Raw genomic sequence first — 25,064 nt, 5'->3', positions numbered from 1 at the left:
CTCATTGTGTGCCTGTAATATTAATAAATACAACATGAGACCAATGATTTGTATGAAAAGAGCTCATTATTATTATCCACAGTCTATCAAAAAGGGGACAAACATCTCATTATATCTTTAAAAATATCTCCTCATCTGTGCACACACACCTTAATATAAACTTAGAGCAGCTATTATCAATATTTTCTTACACTATCACTGTCTGAGCTGTCAGTGTGTTATGTGTTTGCTCTCGGCTTTACGGAGCTTTATAGTGAGTTTCAGCTCATTGTTTATCTGTCCGGCTGCAACTTTACTGTTCTGGTTCACTCTCAGCGTCTCATAGCGTCGTTTTCAGAGAAAAAGCTGTAAAAAGCCACTGTACACTACCTGCTCAGCACCAAACGGCAAACAGACACAGTTAGCTGTAGACTAGCTGGTGAACATAGTGGAGCATTTAGCAGCTAAAGAGCCAGATATTTCCCTCAGGAGTTGGTAGAGAGTAAAAACAGAGCTAAAAGAGAGTGAATATTGGACTTACATTCACCAGGTGGACAGAAACACGACTCCACGTGAATGATAATGTTGCTACATAACCGCTGGATGTGGAAATAAGCAACTGTTTGCTAACATGTTAACCGCAACTGCTCTATAAACTGATAATATGACAGAAGTCATGTTTAGAGGCGATTCTGCTGAAAACAAGTGGACAATAAACATCATTTCAAGCAGCTTTAACTAGATTGAAACTACAAAGGATCAAGAATTGAACCCTGAGGAACCCCACAAGTAATTATTGACATTATCAATGTGATGATCATGTTGTAACTGCTGGATGTGGAAATATGCAGCTGTTTGCTAACAAGTCAACTTAAAGCTGATGATGTGTCAGAGTTTTGTTCACTACTTGTTTCTGATGAAAACCAGTGGACTAAACATCAGTTACTGCAGGTTTAAATCATGGCTGCAACTAACGATTATTTTCATTATCGATTAATCTGTCAAATCTCAATTAATCACTTTGTCTCTAAAAAAAATAAAAGTTTCATTAAACTATCATATTTAATAAGTTGAAACCACAAAATGTTTGGACATTTTTTCTCAAAAGAATGATTAAAACAATTAATAGACTCTCAATATATACATTTTCTGTTGATCAACTAACCGATTAATCAACTAATTATTGCAGCTATACTTTAAGAGTTGACTGTCGTTGCCTCCGTTTACCCTCACTTTGCAAAAAGAAAAGGCAAAAGACAAACTTCTTTTAGAAGACCTCTATATATAGTTTCACATTTTAAAAAGGCTCAGTAATTTCCTAAAATAAGAAATAACACAAATATAGAACATGACAGATAGATATGATTAATAAAATCATCAAAAATATAGATAAAAAAACGTTTACAGTCAATTTTCTCTTATTTGAAAACATGACCGTTTCCTGGTCGTGTTTCTGGTTCTTAAAAGTTGGGCTTTAAATTTCAGGCTGCCAGTCAGAGCAGCTGTGATGTAACATGTGGGAAGAAAAAAACAGGAAGGGAGCAGTGAAGGACGCGTTATCAGTGTTGTGATGTCAGAACAGAGCAGCACAGGTGTGACCTTGTTGTTCGGGAATGGAAAAATCTAGGCTAACATGTTGCCCCCATGTCCTACTTCTGTGTGTTTTTCCACATGGACTTTTTGTTTTGCTAGTCTGAATGATTAACTAACGAAGTACATTTACTTAAGTACAATTTTGAGGTGCTTGTACTTGAGTATTTCACTTTTAAGCTCATAATACTTGTGTACTTTTACTTTACTACTTTTTCTCATACAGGACTTTGAGTTTTATTTTTAAATTGCTGTATTGGTATTTTTACTGAAGTAAAGGATCTGATTACTTCTTCCACCACTGGTTTTGCTCTTCAGACCATCATAAAAGTGACAGGTCAGGGTGATGATACTGCCAGTATTCTCCAAGCAGCTCTCAGGGTGGAGAAAAATACTCATAATAACAATAAACTGTCAAAAAAAATATATGAAATGTTAAAAGCCTGGCAGCAGCATTTTGTATCAACTGCAGTCTTTGGACGTTTCACCTGTTGATACCAGAATAAAGTGCATTGCAATAGTCAATTCTGGAGGAGATAAAAGTATAGATGACCCTTTCTAAGTCTGCAGAGGAAAGAAATGACCTGATCTTAGTTAGCTGTCTCAGCTGGGAAAAGCAGGACTGCAGTTTGGTCACCTGAGCATCATAAGACAAAACAGAGTCAAAATAACACCTAGGTTGCAGCGTCTTTCTGAACATTATTAAATAAGGCACCCAGACTAGAAGAGAGATTGTTAGCGTTAATGCTGCTGGGGCCAGAGGAGGTAATTATAACTTCACTTCTGATTTGGAGTCATTCAACCGCAGGAAATGTTTAGACATCCAATTTTTAATTTCAGCAAAGCTGGACATAATACCAGAAACATCAGTGGTACCAGACTTTAACTGGGTGTCATCTATGTATCAATGGAAATCGATGTCATGTCTACGCATGATTTGCCCCAGTGGTAGCATGTATATAGTGAATAAGAGGGGACCCACAATAGACCCCTGAGGGACCCCACAAAAGAAAGAAGCACAAGAGGACAGATGGACCAATCCAGAGCCACATCACTGATGCCAACATGGTTCTTCAGATGGCTGATTAAGACATTATGGATACCAAATATGTCAGAAATGTGTCTAAAATGGTGCACAAAACATCTAGAATATAAACACAGAGTCTTGGGTTTGGTATCAGGGTATATATGATGATGATTTTAATAAACTTAAAGTGGCTTAAGTGTGAAAAAAGGGAAAATCTGTATGCAGGATTCAGGGAGGATGTGAAGGCATCGACACCACCAGTTTAAAGTTTAATTTTCCTCCAGGACCATTAAATCTAATATTATTTATAATAATCATAATCTTTATTTACTTTTTGTAACCTAATAAAAGTTTGTTTTAACAAGAGATTTAAAAGAAGTCACTGACTGATTTACCGTCCTGTAAGATATTAATGTTTTTAACAGTCTTGTCTCCAGTTGTAGCGACGCAGCAGATTTCACACTCAAGTGCAACTAAACCTGTTTTACACTCAGAGTAAAAAACACTGCAGACTGATGCAAAAACCAGATACAAAAGACAAGATAGTCAACATCATGATGAATATTTAAAAAGTGTAAATAAACAGGAGTAATATGAAATCCAACACTACGTCACTCAATAGTCTCTCAAGTGACTGTTTAGTCAAGTGTTGCAACAGTTATTTTAATTATTATTCTGCTGATTATTTTCTCTTTAGTAATTATTGTTTGGTCTGTAAAATGTCAGAAAAAAGAGAAAATTGCACATCAGAATTTTCTAAAGTTGAATGTGACATCTAAAAATGTCTTTTTTTTTAATATCTTGTTTCATCCCGACCAACAACAGTCCAAAACCCAAAAATATTCAGTTTACAATAACAGAAAACACACAAACAAAAAAACACAAAAGCAAAAATAAAACAACTAATAATTGACTTCACCTATGACCTGTGATACTGGGATGAAATGTCCTCAGTGTTTCCTCAGCGCATGGTGTCAACATCAGAAGTGCCAACCTCATCGTCTGCCGCTTCCTGTCCCGTCATGCAGGATGAGTTACTTCCTCCTTCTCTGCACAGACGCTCTTGTTTTGGAGCAGCCGGGGTTGATTTACAGCTCAGTTTTTGAAGGCATGTGTTGTGCACAAGCAGGGAACAAACTGTACACAATATTTAGGGACACTTCCTCTTTCTGGTGGGTGATGGGGTCTGGCTCGCAGTCCACGTTCACCCGAAGGATTCTGGATCGAGGTTGACGTCAGGGATTCCTAAACTGGGAAAACAAATTTAGTTTATGTTTTAAATTTCCAGAAAATGTGAATGAATGTTTGTTTACATCTATAGTAGGAGAAAAACAGTTGGTGGCACTAGACCATTGCAGATTTTGGCCTCCATCACTTCCATTAAAAGCACATTTGAAGGATCTTTTAACAGCCAGTATGAACAGGAGGAATGATTACAGCGAGGAAAACCTCTTTCACTGTTCATATAAACACCTGACTGCTGTTTTCAGACTTGAAAAAGTTTGAATCCGTCCTTTAAATTAATATCCTACTTGTTTGAATACGTTAGAGAATGATGCAACATTCCTCCAGAGTTACAGTTAATTTCCCGTCATATCAAAAAGCAGTTTTGTCATCATATGTAACATCCATTGACATGTTGAGACAACATCTTAACTGTAAAGGCTCACACCTTCAGTCTCTTGAAGGAGGAAATGTCCAAAGGCAAGAGAAGAGAGACTTCCCACACACTGTCCTTTTATTTGCAATAAATTTTATTAAAGATACATATCAGTACATACAGTATCTCTCATAAAGTTTATTGCCAGTACAAAGACAGTGTGTGGGAATTCTCTCTTCTCTTAACAAGTTGAGACAAGAATCTGCAGACTGTTGGCAGAGACGCCTCATGTCTGTCACCTCGGTGTCCTCGTGTGAGCCCGTCTGTCTGTCTGTCTCGGCTGCGTTTTATTACAAACACCTTTGTCACACATACCGTAAGTTCACAGCAGCTTCAACGGTTCTGAACTCCAGCAGGAGGTCCTAATGTCTTCTTCTAGGGCTGATGGGGTTTGTTGAACCCACCATTGACCCAAATATGCTGTTCCACATGTTTGTATCAGCATCTTCTGATAACCGGTCAATTCACTAAAGAAACACTTTTCACGGGAGGTAAAACCAGACGTTGCAATTTCATTCAGTGACATTTATGTTCGGCAAATAATTCAGCACTTTCAAACTTTAGAGGAGACATATCGTGCTTTTTGTGATTTTCTCCCGTTTTTTCCTGTTCTGATGTCAGATGTTATAGATGCAGAGTGAGGGTCTCTGGCACAACTTCACCTACTTCCAAGGTGCACGGAATCAGAAAGACGAGAACTCCTGCAACACTTGTAGTATGAGGAACAACTGTTCTTCCTCATACTACAAGTGTTGCAGGAGTTCTCATCTTCCTGATGTCAGATGTTAAACATATTCAAAGTTCCAAAATCCTCCTACAGTAAAAGTACATAAGTATTATGAGCTTGATGTAGTTAAAGTATTGCAGTAAAAGTACATAAGTATTATGAGCTTGATATAGTTAAAGTATTGCAGTAAAAGTACATAAGTATTATGAGCTTGATGTAGTTAAAGTATTGCAGTAAAAGTAGTGGTTTGGTCCCTCTGACTGATATATTATTATATATGACATCATTAGATTATTAATAGTGAAGCATCAGTGTTAGAGCAGCATGTTACTGTTGTAGCTGCTGGAGGTGGAGCTAGTTTACACTACTTTATATACAGTTAGCTAGTTTAGTCCAGTGGTTCCCAACCTAGGGGTCGGGGCCCCTCCAAAGGGTCAGCAGATAAATCTGAGGGGTCGTGAGATGATTAATGGGAGAGGAAAGAAGAAAAAACAAAGTTCTGATACACAAATCTGTTTTCAGTTTTTTGGACTTTTTCTCTAATCTTTGATTTTTGCTGAAATATTGGATCATTTGAACATTTATTGAAATGAAAGCATGTGAGAAGTTTAGAGGGAAAAATCACTATTTGGTGGAGCTGTTAACAACTCATAGACATGTGAAATGTGACCCCGACTACACACTGCTTTTTGTAAGACGTCAAAAGCCAAAAAGGTTGGAAACCACTGGTTTCATCTTTAACAATGTGTTGTATTTTAAAAGCTTGTTATATTATCCATTGTGTCAAATCTTCATCTGAAAAGTAACTAACGCTGTCAAATAAATGTAGTGGAGTAGAAAGTACAATATTTCCCTCTGAAATGTAGACAGTAGCATCACATGGAAATACTCAAGTAAAGTACAAGTACCTCAACATTGTACTTAAGTAGCCTTAGTAACTTTCACTGCCAGTGTAGTGGTTTCATATTTGATTAACATGGTATATGCATATAATATATTTAATCCTAACAAAATGACTTAATATATGTGTGTCCTTGTATTAGGTGGAGAGGTAATGTGGGTGTATGAAATGGTTTATAGGCAACGTGGACTGTGTCATAGATGTTTAGCCAAAATTGTTTGCATGAGTGGACACAGGTAGCAGCCAGAGCCTGATGGTGGCCGAGGTGGCGCCCACCAGAAGATATAATAAGGTGTTGATGTAAGCAGAGTGTCATAAATATGTCAAGCGGAAGAAGATAAGGGACTTGCCCACTTGCCCACAGGAGCATGAAGTGGCAGCAGGGTGAAGAAAGGTGAAGAGGAGACGAAAAAGAGGTGAGGTAACTTGCCTTAATGTTAAAAAAGCTGAGATCATTATTGGCAATATATCAAATTTGGTGGTGGAGGTTTTAATGGTGGAAGATACATGGACTTTGTGACATGGGAGGAACCCTGACGCTCCACATTGGGAGGCGCTCTCTCTCTCTTCAGGGTATTTAAGATGATGGTTTCTTATTTGGTTTTTATGTTTTTGCTTCCTGAACCGAACCTCAGTTTACTGAATTATACTGTTTGCTCAGTAAATCTAATATCGCACTGAACTCAACTACTTTTGAGACTAAAAGATGTTGTGTAGCTGAAGATCTAAAGGCCCAAATGACAAACTTTTATCAGTTACCACACCAGCTGACAGTTATTACACAGCCGGGTTCAAATTGTCGTCTTTGTGAACTTGACATGCAAACAGAGAGGAAGATGTCAATAAATACATTTCTGAAAGCTTCCACTTATTGTTTTCTGTTGCTGTATTTTATGACTCTGTTATGGAAACTTCTCGGGGTGTGGCGTTTAAAGGGTGTGCGGATACTCAGAAAACAGGAAACACTGCAGCTCGACCCGGATGTTGGTTTCTTTATGTAATATTTTAGGAAAAAAAGCCCCACATTTAGCCCTGTTATTGCTCCCAAAAACCTTTGCCCAGTCATGCCCTTTTCAGGAGAAAGGAGGGAGGGAGGGAGAGAGGGGGGGGGGTGTCACGTGGGTTGGTGACAGCCCGTACCGCGCTCTGTGATTGGTCGAGCCGCTCCAAGCCCGTCCCCTCCGATAGGCTGTCCTTGGCGACGTCACGGCGATCAGCTGTTGGAGCCCCACAACAACAACAAAAGAAAGAGCAGTCGGGGGACTGAAGGAAGGAAGCTGAACCGCACTGTGACTCCCGATGTAAAGAAAAAATAAAAAAACCCCGAAATTAACATTTTTTATATTTTATTTCTTCCGCGAAGAAACCTCAAGTTTTTCTATTTTTCGAAAAGTAACGTCTCTACCTCAGTTTTAAAGGATTTTAATCACGATTTCAGCTCGTTTACATCCTCTGCTTCTGCCGCAGGTGAGCTCTTTGTTTTCTCCTCCGTGAACGTTAACGGCTCCGGTGCCTTTTTTTTTATTCTGATGCTAATTACATTTTTTTTCCATCCACTTAACAGCAGAGACACTTTCAACACATATAACAGACACATATTTATAAGTTATGTTGTGTTATCGATCGTTAAAGATGTATTTTAATCGCTTTTATCTCGCTGCTGCGGCGGTTTTGTTTTGTTGTTGTTGTTTTTTTTTTTTTTTTTTTGCTCGCTTTAGCTGCAGCGTTTCGTGTTTTCCGCCATCGACTAAAAGAAGTTCCCGGTGTGTTCTGGAAAATCTTTCATGATATATTTCGAGAGATAAAAGTTAAACAGGCAGCTCTGCGGTCCTGCCCTGCCGGTGTTGAATTACAGCCTCCTCCCCTTCCTTTTCTAGTTAAACCGTCCCGACGCTGCTGCTGCTGCAGATTAAAACCGGACCAGTTCGTCTTTTTTGTCCTACAGACTGGTCGTTAAACCGCATTCAGCTCCACAAGACTCAGCCGATTAATCGATTAGTCGACGGGAAAGATAATTAATTGACAACCATCTCTGTAATCGGTCATGTAATAAATGAAAAATGCTAATCATTCTCTGTTTCCAGCTTTTTCTAAGTGAGGTTTTGTTCTGTGTCATTGTAATATCAGTTTTTATTGATTGAGGACTATTTAGCAGATTGAAGACGTCACTCTGAGCTCACTGATTGGCATTTCTCACTATTTTCTGCTGTTTAATGAACCAAACAATCGATTAAGGAACATATAATCATCTATAAGAACAATCCTTTGTTGCAGTTCTTGTAACAAGCAAAAATGCTCAATAAATTGTAAATTTACTGCTTTTGTCGGTGTTATATTATTGTAAATTGACTTTATTTGGATTTTGTATGATTGGTCAGACAAAAAAAAAGATATTTGAAGACATTATTTTGGGCTCTAGTGGATTGTCATTGGCATTTTTCCTCTATTTTCTGCCTACAGAAGGCTATTAAACTCTATTTCTGCTGTAATAAGCAGATGTGTGTAAACTCATATCTGCTATTTAAAAGATACGTCCATCCCTGATGATACGAGACCTCCTGGAGCCTAAATCCTGAGCAGATTTAAGGATTTAAAGCGTCCTTCATACCTCTCATACAGCACATTTTACGCTCGGATGAATAAATAATGCGGGATATGATGTAACAGATGTATTAATTGCGGTGTCGTTCAACAGAAATCCGCAGCTTTGACTCCGTGACCCGTTTAACAGCATTAATCTCCCATAAAACAGCCCGATCAGCTTTCCTTTGTGTGTTTTGGTGATTATAGCGAGAAGAATGGATTCATATCTGGTATTTGTTTATTCCTGAAGTGTCCCGGGACTGAGGAGGAGAAGAGGAGGAACAGGTGCAGCAGATTATCGGCCTGCTGCTGCTGTTTGTTGTCGGTGTGACAGTCAGTCAGTCAGTCAGTCGGTCGAGACCTTGTTGAGTTTTCGGTGCGTCTCTCCGTCACAGCTGCTCGGTGTTTACAGAGGCGGAGTTTGGCTTTTGTTCCAGAGAAGAAGAGCGAGCGATTTCTGTTTCTTTCTGCACGTGTAATGAATATGACAACAGAGAAATACGAGCCGGGGCGAGAGGATTTAAACGCATCACAGCCGAGGGATGAACCTGCCTCGAACGCGCCGCGCGTTCAGGTGCTGCAGAGAAAAATCCGACATTTGGACGTTTTGAGTTGTTGGCGGCTGATGAGACGAGAAAAAAAACACACGTCCGCCTCCTGGTGGTGAACAGACGTAGTGTTTGTGAATAGTTTAAATGTTAAAGGCACATTCCGCGATTTAAAGTGTTACCAAGATTAAAAACACAATACTGGAATCAGCTGTTCCTCCCAAACTGATTAATAGGTTTAAAAAATACAAAAACTAGACAACAACCGAAAACACAGTTCAGTTAATGTTTTCTGGTTATGTTAGGTTTGTTTACATCAGTCATGTTTGTAGAGCTGCAACGATTAGTCGATTAATCAATTAGTCGATCAATAGAAAATTAACTGCTAACTATTTTGACAAGTGAAAAATCATTTTGAGTCATTTTGTAAAGGAAAAATACAAAAAAAATCTCTCAAATGTGAATATTTTCTGGTTTCTTTTGTCTTCTATGAGAGTAAACTGAATATCTGACATTTTTTAAACATTTTCTGACATTTTATAGACCAAACAACTAATTGATTAATTGAGAAAATGATTGACAGATTAATTTATAATGATAATAACTGTTAGTTGCAGCTCTAGTTGGCAACAGGTGTTTACATCAGTGATGTTGGTGATCGATCAGGCTGAATATTACATGTAACGACTGTCAACTGTCAGTCAAAAGAAAAAGATAAAACATTAGCAGCTATTTTGATAATCAAATATTCATTTTAATTGTTTAATTGTAATTCTTTTAAAAGCAAAAATACCAAATATTTTCTGGTTTCAGCTTCTCAAATGCCAGACATGATGAATTATCACAGCTGACAGGAAACTGAATATGTTTGAAGACATTTGAAGACGACACCGTTGGCTGTGTGACATTATAACGGCAATGAATGGATTAAGCAGATATTGATCCAGAAAAAACATTAAAGTAGTTTTTCATTCTCATGTTGTCTGAAGAGCTTAAACAAGTTCCACCAATCAGATGGTTGTATGCAGCCTGTGAGGCAAAACTCAGGGCAACAACAGGCAACTAACCGCTCTGCTGCTTCTGATGAGCAAACAGTAACAAGTGGAAGCAACTAGAGTGACGTTTTTATCAACTCTCCTCCTCTGTCGTCTACGTTCTGGCAGTTCAGAGAGATCTTAAATTAAACGGAGCGACAGAAGCAGGATTTTGAAGTGGAAACATCTCTCTTGGCTCTAATCTGCTCTTACTGTGCCAGTTATCTGTTCATACAGCAGCTGCAGGAGGACGGTGACACCGTTCTCGTTTAGTCCTCCATCAGTGTGAAAACGTGCAGCGTGAAGAGGAGACCGGCTGCCGGCCAGCTGTGTCTGCGTATCCTCTTCTTTTATTTATGGAAGCTTCTCTCCGCTCGTCTCCATCAGCTCCACAACTGCAGCTGCTGCTCGCTTCCATCAGACCTGACAGGAAACGAATCCACCCTCAGTTACAGTGATTCACTCTGCAGCCTCGTAGGAACCAGGCCTGCAGACGAGTAACAGTCTTTATTCTCTATATCTCTGTATCTGAGGCTCCTCTCACACTTTATATGACGTCATTTACAACCAGACAAGTGCAGGTGATGATAACTTTAATTAAGTTGTTTTCTTCAGTGATTGATTGATCAATTAGTCTCTAAATGGTCAGAAAATAGTGAAAAATGTTCCTAAACGTCTTCAAATGTCCAAAGATGTTCAGTTTACAATGAAAGAAAACAGAGAAAAGCAGAAAATCTTCATATTTATAGAAGCTGGAAACAGAAATTGTGACTTTTTATTGATTGATAAACGACTTTAAATGATTAATCGTATCAGTTTATTGTCTAAATCCCAGCTAAAGTGTCACAAAGGTAAAAATAAGGTGTTTCAAGATGATAAAAAACAAACAATGACAGAAAATTCTGTTTATTTTTCTGAATTTTCGTTGGGAGTTTTTTTAGTTGTATCTCTCCAGGTGTCACATCCTACAGTCATCCTACAGTCAGACGTTCAGCTGTGACATAAAACTATAAACTTCTTATTGTTTAAAGAGTTTAAACTGCTGAGGAAGCAGCTCACATGGTTTTGTATTTTTCATTTTGGAATAAACTGTCAGATGGTTTCAGGCAGATTTTTGGGTCTTTTTTTTTTTTTTTTTTGACCAGAAAAACAAAAACTTTCCTTCTTCTTCTTCTTCTTCTTCTTCTTCTTTTTTAAAAAGTCTTAATTTACTGACGGTTGTCACTTCAGATCTAAATCTCTTTTTATTGAGAAAGTTGTGGCCAAAACAGCAGAGAAGGAAGAAGAAAAAAACCACTAAATCACATTAAAAACACGCCACAGCACATAAATGTCAGCTGATTTTTTTTATTTTTTTGCATGAAAAGTGTGAAGGTTCGGTGTTGAAGAGGCAGCGAGGTGAAGCACTAAGAATACACAGCATCTGCTGAAAGGTTACCTGTAACTTAATAATTATTTGGCCGGCTGCTGAGACTCTTGGCTTTTTAAAATGACAGTCTGACCCCATTTTCTATTTTAGAGTGAAAAGTCCCCTCGTCTACTGCAAATAAAAGAACCGTTTCTACTGGAAAAATACCTTCACACAGCAGCGGCTGTCACTTACACCCCAACAAATATATATATATATACCATATATATATATATAAATACATATTTATATAAGGTGATAATCAAAATGAACAGCTTGACTTTATTAGGAACAAACAACTCGTTTCATCTGTTGCTTTTTCAGGTTTGTTCAGCACAGGTGCAAAGTAAAGTCATCACAGTGATTAATGTTGATTATCACCTTATATATATATATATATAAATATATATATATATATATAACTGGCTGTGCATGGGGGAGTTCTGTCTTTTGATAGATATATAAATATAAATCCATGTTGTTTCAGGCTCTCTGTGTTATTTAAAGTTTAATGGAAACTCAGTTAGTTTTTTCTTTCTGTATCTTGGAGATGTGGTTGAATATCTTGTTGACTCTCTGCACTCTGTAGGAAAAGATGATTGAACATCTCAGTCTTTATTTTTAGTCTTCAGCCCCGAACGACACCGACTCGACTCGCATCACTTGAGGCAGTTTTATCAGATTTCACAAAGTTTCCTTTTAGAGACACAAAAGGCTTAAAAACTACATTTTACACACCTGGAAACACCTGGAAGCACCTGGAAACACACACTGATGTTCCTGGTTGGACTAAATAAAAGAATAAATGCACCAAAATATTAAAACATAAGTAAAAAAAACAAGAGTAGAAATTTAAAAGGTGTAACAGCAGTTTGTTTCAGTCTCAGTGAGTCTGTTTCTAGATGTTTATCCAGAGCTGCAGATCATAGTTAATTAATAAATAATAAATAATAAAACTAACAGTTTTTATATAATTGATGAATCTGTCGATTTATTTTCTCGGACGATTAGTTTTTCAGTCTTTAAAATGTCAGTAAACAGTGAAAACTGTGAATCATCGTTTCCCAAAGATGCAACCTGGAATATCTGGTTTCATCCGAACCAACAGTCAACAACTCAGAGATCTTCAGTTTACTGTCACAGAGACCAAAGAAACCAGAAAATATTCACATCTAAGAAACTGGAAACAGAGAATTTAAGCTTTTTTTTTTTTCTTTTTTCTCAAAAAGATTCAAGATTGAATCAAATAGTTGGTGATTAGTCTGAACTTTTGACCTGAAACATAAATAATCTCACAGCTTCAATATTTTTCCAGTCATATAAAACATTCAGAAAGCAGAAATGATGAAGTTGATTTGATGATGAAGGTTCATCACTAGTGAATCTGGAGTCTGTTGATGTAGATTCAATCTGTTTCTCTTTTCTTCTTTCAGGACTTTGTTTTGTACTTTTGCACTCGTTGACTCGATCGTGACGTTGAGCGATGTCCAGCCTGCTCCTGCTGGCCCTCAGATGATCCATGACCACACGCTGTTGATGCACTTTAGCACCTTTCCGGAGCCCTTCCCTCGCCGTGAACCCCGCAGCTGATGACCAAAGTGCCCGCCACGCCCCCCCGCCGTCGCCCCGAGCCACGCGCCTCCTCCTCCTCCCTCCACCTAACGCCCCCCCGCGACGTCCCGGGATGTTCCAGAGGTTCGCCAGCGCTCTGTTCGGGGACGACGTGGAGGAGCTGAGTCGATGCAGCAGACCCGGAGACGGCAAAGAGGAAGAGGAGGAGGATGAAGACTGGATCCTGGTCAACTACCTGGGTAAGTAACAATAGCTAGGGGTCTCAATCAAAAGAACAACAAAAGACGGAGTGAAGTAGCAAGGGATCATGGGAGTTGTTGTTAATCATTCAGGATGTTTTTACCCGCAGAGGTCTCCTCCTCTCCAAAAACAAATGTACATGCAGATTAAAATCATTAAAATATTAATTAAAGCTGTTTCACCTAAAAAATCAATATTTCTCCGAAGATGTTCGGTGACCACCGGACTTCCTGGAGGGGCTGTTAGCCGAGCTGCTGCTAACGTTTGTCCAGTTTATTTCTCTGATAACTTAAGATCCAGACGTCCAATGACTAAAATCCTTCTTCCGGCTAAAAGATATAGTTAAAAACCACCTAAATTTATCATGAAAATGTGGCTTAAAACTGAATAAAAGTCCATTTATAATAGTTTGTGTGGAACAACCACAACGCCGATGTATTATCTTGTATGTGTGTAAGTTACTCTTTGGTAGACGCCATTGTAGCGGACAAACACAGCGCCGCCGTATGCATCTTGTGTGTGTTTACTCTTTGGTAGAGGAGGTATGACGCCATCGACAGGCGACCAAATGAAACGGTCCGTTACTTTGATTAAATTACAGATTTCTCTGGGTTTGATAATGTAAGTACACAACTCAACAACATATATAACATAGGTCTAGTTGTTTGAGACATTTTAATGTGGAATAATTACATATTATAACTTTTTAAAACCAGTCAAATATGCAAATCCAGCTCAAGACGTTTTTGTTTTAAACCTCATGATAAAATCATGTGGAGGTAAAAAAAAACTAGAGCTGCAATGATTAGTCAATTAATCAATTAGTGGACAGAGTATTTATAAAGTGATGACCACGGCATCGTAGTTCAGTTTTTTTCCACTCAGCGTATTAATTTCTTTAATTAGAAAGCGTCTTAAACGTCTCAGGTTCGAGTTCAGTCAGTGACCTTTAGTGAACATTCCTCGTTTCTCTCTCTTCCCTCATTTCCTGTCGTCAGCTGTTCAACTAATGAATGCCCCAAAAATATCTTCCAACTTTCAGAAATACAACATAAAAACACAACCAGACACCAGCAGCTGTAATAAACCAGTAATAAAAACATGCAGTTGGAATGGATGAAAAAAGTTTTTCTTTTAATTTAATTCATTTTAAAGATTTAACCAACATGAAAAGATCCTCTTCAAAACCTTCAAATTGTGTTTCATGGTCTATAAACCTGATTTTATTGCTTCTGTGCAGTAAAAGGTAATAATTGAGTAATAAATCTCTCATGATGAGACAACGAGACGCTCTGTTAATCTGATATCTTCATGCTGCTGCAGCCTTTAAGTTTAATCTGTTTATGATTCACATCCAAACATGTCAAACTGTTTATTACAATCATCTAAAGAGGTGCATGTCTGAAAGTGACACAACAAATAAATTAGTAACAAATAAATGCGTTTTAAGTTTGGTTGAGTTGAAGCAGCAGAAAATAAAGCGACAGGCTTCAGATCAGGAAGGAAAGTTACTGAACAACTTTAGATTTTGTTACGGCAGCTACGAGTCGGGGGCCAACTTTCCAGAGCTGTCTGAGATCAGAGAAAGGTCCCAATCAAAACAGACACGACACACACACACACATACACAAACACACACACACACACACACACACACACACACACACACACACACACACACTCGCTGTGTACACAAACATGACACTGTAGTGACTTCCAGAAGGCTCTGAGTGAAGTTTGGCCCACCGTTCACCCACCGCCGCTCACGACTTGACCCGTCTCCGATTCCACAGGCGTGTGAATATTTTTGGGGAGGGGGGGGGGGGGGGCAGAGCAGAGGAAGACTGGCCCAGTTCTGGCTGGGAGGAGGAGGAGGAGGAGGAGGAGGAGGAGGAGGAGGTGATGGGGGTGGGGGGCATCAGGCAGTTTATGGGCAAGTCAACCTGTAAACAGGTCAAACAAAAGCGTCGGAGGAGCCAGAGGAGGTAAAAATAGAGTCTGCTGGAGGTGGACATGTAAGGGCACAGAGACGCTCTGACGTCCCTCCTGACAAACACACCTGGTCTCAGCCTCGTGTTTCTCTCAGGTACGTTGTCAACTTCCTGCTAAAAACATGAAGCTGCGAGATAGTGATCTGGTTTGATGGATGTTTGATGGTTTAAATATAATAAGAGACTCTCTGGTTTTGCAACGTGATGTGATTTAATCTCAGAACTGACCTGAATAAACACTTTGATCCCGGCGTGATTTATGTCCCAATTTTTTTCCAGCTGAAGGTCAGAATGATAAACTCCACTTAAAGAGAAACAGATCGACCAGTTGAGGTTTGAGGTTTTGGAAATCTGTCAATACTGCAGATTTCAACCCCTGCAGATGTTGCTATTTAAGAAAATGATCAGAAAAACAAGAGTTGAGCTGATCAGAGTCGTGCTGGCGGTTCGTCATCGGACCACCGGAGGCTTGATTGCAAAGAGTTGAACCTCAATATTTTTTTCAGTATCGACCAAAAATGTGTCAGCGAGTATTAAAGTGTTTGCACACGTTCACAGTCAGTCAGTTTGCCACTATTTCAACATTTGAGAACTTGTTGTTTTGTTGCATGAAGAAGTGAGTTCTGCTGAAAACATGTTTATGTTCCTCAAAATATTTAGGTAGTGAAACTGACTCATCATATCCACACTAGTTTAAAAAAATATGCAGCTCAAATGATACTTTCTACATCTCTCAGTGCAGACTTGGATGGATGCTAACACACGAACGCCCGCGTACACCGAACGCAGCATAAACAGAACTGAAAATACTGGCGGCATCACGTTTAGAGCTGCAACTTTATCGATTTAGTTGTTTAGTCCATAAAATGTCAGAAAAATGTTTCCCAAAGCTCAAGATAATGACTTTAAATGTCCCAAACAAACCCAAAAGATGTTCAATTTAATGTCAAACCAGAAAATATTCACATTTCAGAAGCTGGAACCTCTTAAAAAATGACTTCAAATAATCAATTAATCAACTAATTGTTGCAGCTCTACTTCATATGTCTTGTTTTGTCTGACCAACAGTCCAAAGATGTTCAGTTTATTGCTGTTTATGACAAGGAAAAACATCAAATCGTCACATTTTAGAAGCAAAATTTATTATTAAATTATCAAAACAGTTGCCGGTTAACTTTATTTTAATCGTTGCAGCTCTATTCTTGTGTAATAAATGATAAATCAATTAACAAAACAGTCGTAAACCAATCGATTAATCGACTAATCACCTGTTGCAATAAGCTGATAGACGTGTGAGCGTGACGTGCAACCATGTTTGTTTATGATCAGTGAAACGTGTCAAAACTCGACTGAGGTGAAATCATCCGGAGCAGCTGAGATCAGATGTTTGTTTGTGCTGAAACTCTGCAGACTTTTTTTTTTATTGGTTGATAAAGGAGAAAGTGTTGAAGGTCAGTCGGTTCATTCAAAGCCACACTGACCTCATTAACCCGTCACACACACAAAACCTGCCAAGAGTCTGTAAAAAAAAAAACACTCAACAACAACAGTGTTTGACTCCTGCTGCTGCTGTAGAGGCCTGTTCTTCTTCCTCCTCCTCCTCCTCGCTCTGCAAAAAAAAAAAAAACACCTGCAGCCTCTGGAGGAAGAGATCAGCTGCTATAATGGAGTCGGACAGCGAGGGGGGGGGGGGGGGGGGGGGTTTGTCCCGCTGAGAGGATAAACCGTTGCGGATCAGCCTGCCGGGCGCTGAGTCAGCAACTCTGCAGCCTCTCTCTCTCTCTCTCTCTCTCTCTCTCTCTCTCTCTCTCTCTCTCTCTCTCTCTCTCTCTCTCTCTCTCTCGGTGCTGTTGTGGGTAAACAAGGATTCCTCTGTGAACTTCCTGTGAGTCGCTAATGTCACGTGCGGAAACGAGCTCCAAAAACTCTCTCACATGCATGGAAAGCGAGTTACATGCATACAGTAAACAGTGACAGAACAGAAGGTCATGAGGAGATTATTTGATGAAGGTGCCAAGTTGCTGCTTTTCATTAGTCGCTTCGGTCCCGACAGTCGTCTGTTTTGTGCAGGAAGATAAAGCGCAGCAGGGGTAAGCGATGAAGATCAAATATCAATTCTTATTTACAGGCTTTATTTGACTGCTGGATAAAAATACAACGTCCTTAAACAGAACTGAAATCAAACAGAGACGTCTGCTCGGGTCGATTTATTTTTAGCGTCCAGTCTGCCAGCTTGAGATCATGTTGCCTTTCCACTTCATAACTTCCTGCGTCTTCTTCTGTGAATCATTAGAAGCTGATGTCGGATCAAAAGGAGCCCCCCCCCCCCTCCTCCCCCCTCCCTCCCTGCAGCTTCTGGCAAACAGCCTGTTTTGCGAGTGTTTAGATGTTGGCACGTTCACAGTACGTCTGTGATGATTTATGTGCACCAAAAAAAAAAAAAAAGTGCAGCGGTCAGTATCTGAGGCTTGGTGTAGGAGGGATCAGGTGGTTGTGAGGAGATTAAACGGTTGTGTCGGTGTGTGAGAGGAGACAGAGGAGACAGAGGACGGGTTTAACAGGACACACAGAGGCGTGTTTGCAGACACAAACAGAGACATGCGTGCAGGCTGCGGTTTGTGTTGAACATGTGATGCTGAGCTGTCAGGAAGTCGTCCTGCAGCTCTCTGTGGCTGTGCAAGAAAATGATTGTTTACATCACACTGCTGCTGCTGCTGCTGCTGCTGCTGCACAAACAGGCCACGCTGCCCCCTGCTGGCAGACCGACGGCGTTACACCAGAGATCGATTATACAATCAGATTCCCACAATTAAAGCAGTGACGTCTTTACCAGCTAAACAACAGCTGGTCCAGTAAATACTGTGGTGAAAATATAAGATGCCAACCTGACATTTAAGGGTCATCTGAAGTACAAAAACACATATTTTCTCATTTAGCTTTACTGTTTTTATCTGTTTCTGTAATTTGTGGCTCCTCTTCATCATATTGGAGGTGACTGAGGTTTAGTTTGTGTTGCTCAACAGGCGGCGTCAGGTTCTCTCTGTCCCTGCATTCACTGTATCTCAACTGGCAGAATGCAAAAAAAACCATCTAAAATTCAACAGCAGCATCTCTTGCGGTAACAACATCTCCGTAGAACTTTTTCACAGTAGGAAAAGCAAATATCTATTATTTTTATTATCAATTAATCTGCCAATTATTTTCTTGATTACTCTTTGTGTCTATAAAATGTCAGAAAATAGTAAAAAATGACCATTTCTTAGAGCCCAAAGGTGACAAATGTCTTGTTTAGTCTTATCAACAGTCATAAATCCAAACATACAGTTTTCTATCATCTGTGACACAGAAAAGCTTCAAATCTTCACATTAAAGAAGCTGCAACCAGCAAATATTTTACTATAATTGATAATCAAAATTGTTGCAGCTTTACACGTTAACTGAATATATTTTACAGTCAGCTGTCAGATGTTTTTTGTCCGATGCAACTTGACAAAAAGTCAGCAAAGTGACGACATGGATTCAGAGTGTCTCCAAACATGTTGACAGCACATGTGCACATCTGCTTTCTGCTCTGCGTGTCCGTTTTTTAGTGTATATCAGGGGGTTGAATGAGGACAGTTTCTGGAAAGACGCGCTGCTGTCGATCCTGTGAAGCTGGTTCTACTGAGTGGACGCAGAAATATCAGAGACAGAAACCTTAAAATGTAACAAGAGTCCTGAGAAAATCTGCTTTTATGACTCCTTTTACTTCCTTGAAATATGAATTATAAATATAAAGCAGAAACTAGGGATGAGCAGAGAGCCCAGTATTTGTATTTGTATCTGTAGTTGTTGAGGCTGCAAAATTATTTGTATTCGTGGAATAAAAGTGGAAAGAGGCTTAAAAATCCTGTTTTTGTTTTTATGACGCTTTTAATTTTAGAAATTAAAGTGTTACAATAAGTGTTCATGTCAGTAGTTCAGCTTTATCTCTGGGGAACACCCCCAACTCCGGGACTGATGTCCAAATTAGGAGATGTGCGTCATGTAGCAGGTGGATGTGACTCCCCTCGTTAAGACCTGCTGATAGACGTCACAGCGGAGCAGAGGAGAGACACTGAGATAGTGATGTAACCGACCTGTGCGCTGGTGTTTAACATGTTTTTTTTTTTCTTCCCGAAAACAAATAATTTTAAAAATATTTGTATGAAACAAATATTCGTGAAAAAAAAACACTATTTGTGCTTTGCCGATTGATATATTTGTATTCGGGCACAGTCCTAGTAGAAACCGCTCTGTCATCGATTGATCATATAATTAATTCCTCTGATGTGTGTGTGCAGCTGAAGCCTGCTCCAGTCAGTGTGGCGACGGCCGCTCCGGATCCACCGTCAGCCCAGAGGAAGAGGAGGAGGATGAAGAGGAGGAAGACCTGGTGATGATCCCCTCCCCGATGGCCAGCCCCCCCATCCGCTACGCTTCCTGCACCTCCCTCAACTCCACGGCCGACACCGACCCGGACGGCGGCGCCGAGGAGGAGGAGGACGAAGAGGAGGACGAGGAAGAGGAGGAGAGCGGGTTCCTGCGCCTGGACGCCTGCTCTCTGGAGGAGAGCTGGTTCGTCACCCCGCCGCCCTGCTTCACCGGCCGCGGCAGCCAGCCCGTCCTCCTGGAGACCAGCCCCCTGGAGAACCTGCTGATCGAACACCCCAGCATGTCCGTCTACGCCCACCACAGCCCCCCCCGGCTGACCCTCGACCCCCTGCCCCGCTCCCTCGACCTGGAGCTGGGCTTGTTGCCCAGCAACGTGCCCAACGCCCCGACGGCCTCAGGTGGGAAAGAGAAAGGCAGACGCACGCTGGACGGGCCTCGTCACAGGTAAGAGCTCCAGAAATTACTTCAAAAAAGCTTTGTGTTTTTATTCATTACATGTTTTCACTTATTATTGCAGAATGAGTCTTTTCCATGTGATGCTACTTTCTACATTTCAGAGGGAAATATTGTACTTTCTACTCCACTACATTTATTTGACAGCTTTAGTTACTTTTCAGATGAAGATTTGACACAATGGATAATATAACAAGCTTTTAAAATACAACACATTGTTAAAGATGAAACCAGTGGTTTCCAACCTTTTTGACTTTTGACGTCTTACAAAAAGCAGTGTGTAGTCGGGGTCACATTTCACATGTCTATGAGTTGTTAACAGCTCCACCAAATAGTGATTTTTCCCTCTAAACTTCTCACATGCTTTCATTTCAATAAATGTTCAAATGATCCAATATTTCAGCAAAAATCAAAGATTAGAGAAAAAGTCCAAAAACTGAAAACACATTTGTGTATCAGAACTTTGTTTTTTCTTCTTTCCTCTCCCATTAATCATCTCACCACCCCTCAGATTTATCTGCTGACCCTTTGGAGGGGCCCCGACCCCTAGGTTGGGAACCACTGGACTAAACTAGCTAACTGTATATAAAGTAGTGTAAACTAGCTCCACCTCCAGCAGCTACAACAGTAACATGCTGCTCTAACACTGATGCTTCACTATTAATAATCTAATGATGTCATATATAATAATATATCAGTCAGAGGGACCAAACCACTACTTTTACTGCAATACTTTAACTACATCAAGCTCATAATACTTATGTACTTTTACTGCAATACTTTAACTACATCAAGCTCATAATACTTATGTACTTTTACTGCAATACTTTAACTACATCAAGCTCATAATACTTATGTACTTTTACTGCAATACTTTAACTTCATCAAGCTCATAATACTTATGTACTTTTACTGCAATACTTTAACTACATCAAGCTCATAATACTTATGTACTTTTACTGCAATACTTAGGTTTTAAAACGTATCTTTAGTATTTCTGTATGTATAATATCTAATACAGGTCTATAGTCTTGGTTTGGTCTCACAGTTCTCTCTCCCTCTGTGTTTGTCGCCCCCTGCAGGCCAGACGTGGCGGTCGTCCAGCGTCGCTCCAGCCTCCACTCTGCCTGCTACGCCGCGGCGCTGTCGGCCCGCGCCGGCCTCTTGCAGCAGCGGCCGGGCCTCGCCGCCCAGCACGCCCAGCCGCTGTCCCGCAACGCCCTGCGACGCCTCAACCTGCTGCGCCCCCCGAAGGCCAGCACCATGCACCTGCACCAGCCCAACCAGAGACACCTCAACTTCTGATGAGGCCCCCCACCCCTCCCCTCCCCTCCCGGCAGCATCACCTTCATCATCATCATCATCATCATCATCATCATCAACCTCGACCCTGATCCTTTAAGCAGTATAAACTAACACTGGTCACACACACACCAGCAACAAGTCGATCTACATCATCAGTTACACACCGCAGTCTCTAATCAGATGGTGAAACAGGGAACATGGCTGCTTGTTTATCTTTTAAATCTTATCAGCTCATGTGGCCAGCAGGTATAAAGTTTGCCCCCTCTTCCTCTTCTTCCTCCTCCTCCTCCTCTTCCTCTTCCTCCTCTTCCTCCTTCATACTGATGCTGAGAAGAAGGGATGTGAAAAGAAAAAGGTCATCATGTGTCCTCCTTCCTGTCTCCCTCTCTCTGTTTGTGTCCAATCACAGCGAGGAAGAGTTGCCACGACGACGTCTACTTCCCTCTCTTTATCCCTTTCTTCTTCTTCTTCTTCTTCTTCTTCTTCTTCTTCTTCTTCATGGACAACTTATATGTGTAGAATCAATGCTGTAGGTCACTTTACTCGGCGGCAGGTTCGCAGAGCGCCCGAGGCAGGATGGCGGCGATGGTGATGTCACAGTGATGTCATAGCAGGGGTTGCGTGGTCTCCTGACTGTCTGGCAACCTTTTTAGGCAACTTCTCAGGACATCAGGAGACGTTTCAGACCCCTAAAATCACTTGAACATGTTGCAGTTTTGCCCAAAAAGTTGTCAGTCGTGATGTTTTGAAATTAATGAGTCGCTGTTACCTTTTTTAAAGGAAAAATCCCCTCAAACCATCTCGACACTGTTTTTAATCTGTAATCTGTATTTGTCGGCTTGTCTTGTGAGATCTTACAGTTCCCAGAATGCCTTTCAGCTAGTCTAATAAAGGGATATTCTGTGAATTTTTACATGTCAAAGTCAACTTAACACAGTTTTCTGACGTGATGTCATCGCGGTTACCTCAGTTTGTAGACTACAACTTTATAACAGAAAGCAGGGCGTCTAATGGAAAGATGCTATCGAGTTGCATTATGGGAAATGTAGGATGCAGTGTTTGTGGAGCTTAATAGGGACTAAAACTCAGGATATTTCAGCTTCTGCTGCTTCAATTGCAAAAGCCCCTAAACTCTCTGGAAGTGCAATATTACATGACTGTAGAACTTTAAATATAAAACCTTCATTTTCAGGTTGTTTTTTTTTTTTAAAGAATTTCTTGCTGAGAAAAACCTAAAGTATTTAATTTCTTTCCGTAGTAGCAACTACTGCCGACGGTTTGCAACAAAACATTCATTCCACCTCTGTTTATGTTTAGAAAAAATCTATTTTTGCAGAGCTGAACGCGAGCCGCCAGGTGTGAGCGAGTTGCATCCGGCCTGATATCTGAAACATGAGAAACAGAACAGAGAAGTTAACGAGTCAACAAAATGTTTTCTCACTCAAACCGGAGCGTTTCTCGTAGCTGCTCGGTATTCTGGTTTATTTCCTGTGAGTACAGATACAGATTTTTAGTTTCTGTGTGTTTCTTCCCTTTATGATCATCGACTTCGGTTCAAGAAACTTAAACTGCAAAAAATATTGAGGAACTGAAACCAAAAGAAAAGAAAAACACAGTAAGTAATGAAGTCAGCGATGCAAAACCATTCAGTAACCTCTGTCAACAGCCTTACAGCATTTTAAGGGGATTTTTCCTTTAATTTCCTGCCTTCAAATGTAAAAAAAAAAATCTGCTCTCCTGCAGCGTCACCCTGCTGTTAAACACGGCTCGTCCTGCGGCGGCGGCGGCGGCGGCGGCTGAACCTGCCTCTGACTTTGTAATTCAGTACTTTTCACAATATTTTCTTGAAAAAAGAAAGAAAAAAAAAATTACTGGGTTAAATATCACTAAACGCCTTGTTTTAACGGTAGCTTTGAGATGAATAGAAATGTTAAAAAAAAAAAAATGTATTTAAAAAAAAAAACTTCCAAAATATTTTTGAAAAGAAAAAAACAAATTACATATCAGTATGAAGTTGGTATATATGCGTCTACGGTTTCTTGCTTAGGTATGTTTGGTTATGTTAGTTTGCAAATCTGTTGCATGGTTGTAGAGTTGTGTTAGTGTTACGATGGTTGGAAAAAAAAAGAAAAGAAAATGGAAAAATTTTTCTTTTTATTAATTTTTTTTTGTTCTTAAGAAAAAAAAAATCTGCAGTCCACTTCTCAGGGTCACAACCAATCACCTTTACACTTTAGGAAAATGCAGATTTACTTGACGGCTGATGATTCTTTGTGCGTGCTCGGACTTTTTTTCCAGCTCTGTCCCCGGCGAGCTTTCCCTCGTGAAAATGTTTGTGAGAAATAATCAACTTTTTTTGGTTTTATAGTGTCTCAGAATCTTATCTTGGTCCCAGGACTGTGAAAATGAACTATTGACGCTCTCAGTCGACTGTTGGAAATCCATCAAGATGGAGAGAAACTGTTGGTCTTTTTTTTTTTTTTTTTCAGCAATGTTTATATTTTATTTTTTGCTCAAGTGTACCTAACATGGTTTTAGAAATGTACTTTATGCTTTTTAACTATTCTATTTTCCATGTTAACTTAGTCACAGTTTGTTAAATTGTTAAAATATTTAAACCAAAAAAGTAGCAATGATCTTTTAACCTTTTTTTTTTTTTGTTAGTTGTTTAGTTTAACATTTAAGTGTTTGTTCTTGGTCTTGGCGCTCTGCGATGGTGGACTGTCAGTTGTTTCATGTGTCTGCTGTAGGGAAAGTGGAGCCCGAGCCGAGTCGCCGCACTGCAGGAGAAGTTAACCATCCAACAAAGTCACTGAACGTATGGAAGCACATTTCTGCCAGAAAACAAAAAAAAAGAAAGAAATTGGAATGACAGAGATAAAAAAAAAAAAAAATACAAGTGGGAAATCAAAATTATGACTTTTTAAGTCTGAATTATGAGACATGAAGTCATAATTATAAGATAGAAAGTCAAAAGTATGACTAATATTGAATAATTTACAGCTTATCATCTCATAATTGTGAAAAAAAGTCAAACATTTTATTGACTATCTCATGTTTTTGCCTATTTAACCCAAAATGTATATATATATATATATATATATATATATATCACATTTTTGATTTACTAACTCAAAATAATGTAAAAAGTTTTAATTAGTAGGTCAGATTATGACCTATTATCTCAAAAATATATATATTTAACTAAAAAATATTGTCTTGTTAAGTAAAAAATGTGGTTAAAATATATCTAAGGAATCAAAATTTTGACTTATTATCTCAAACTTTAGAGTATCTCTAATTTTGATTTACCATGAGGTTTTTTTTTTTTTTTTTTTTTTTTTTTTTTTTTTAGGATTTAACTTTTATTTTGTTTTTTTTCTTGGCGGAAATGGACTTCCATATCAAATCTCACTTTGACTGTTAAAATCTCAATTTCCTGGAGACGTGTGTAAAATCTGCCAACATAAATTCACTAATTCTGATTATTTTTGTGATCTTGAAAGAGATGAAAACCTCTAATTTCACATTTTGTTGATTTACTCAAAGAAATCCAGTTTATTGGCTGATTAAAAACAAAGAAAGTCAGTTTAAAGTAGAAGTTCGGGGCGTTGATACTGTTTGAAGACGCTC

The 25,064-nt window shown here is 39.5% G+C and overlaps 1 protein-coding gene across 1 annotated transcript; it reads left to right on the top strand.

Moving 5' to 3' along the window:
* The first annotated feature begins 7,050 nt into the window (after positions 1–7,050).
* Positions 7,051–23,923, top strand: tp53inp1 (tumor protein p53 inducible nuclear protein 1). The gene is made up of 4 exons (XM_042422639.1): positions 7,051–7,351; positions 12,891–13,268; positions 19,583–20,117; positions 21,209–23,923. Exons 2-4 carry the CDS (start codon positions 13,142–13,144, stop codon positions 21,429–21,431), a joined length of 885 nt encoding a protein of 294 aa, XP_042278573.1. The 5' UTR covers positions 7,051–7,351; positions 12,891–13,141; the 3' UTR covers positions 21,432–23,923.
* Positions 23,924–25,064: the final 1,141 nt, after the last annotated feature.

Source organism: Thunnus maccoyii, chromosome 10 (genome assembly GCF_910596095.1).
Source record: "Thunnus maccoyii chromosome 10, fThuMac1.1, whole genome shotgun sequence".
Lineage (NCBI taxonomy): Eukaryota > Metazoa > Chordata > Actinopteri > Scombriformes > Scombridae > Thunnus > Thunnus maccoyii.
The sequence above is the reverse complement of the archived record's forward strand: the minus strand, read 5'-3'. Positions and strand labels throughout refer to the sequence as shown.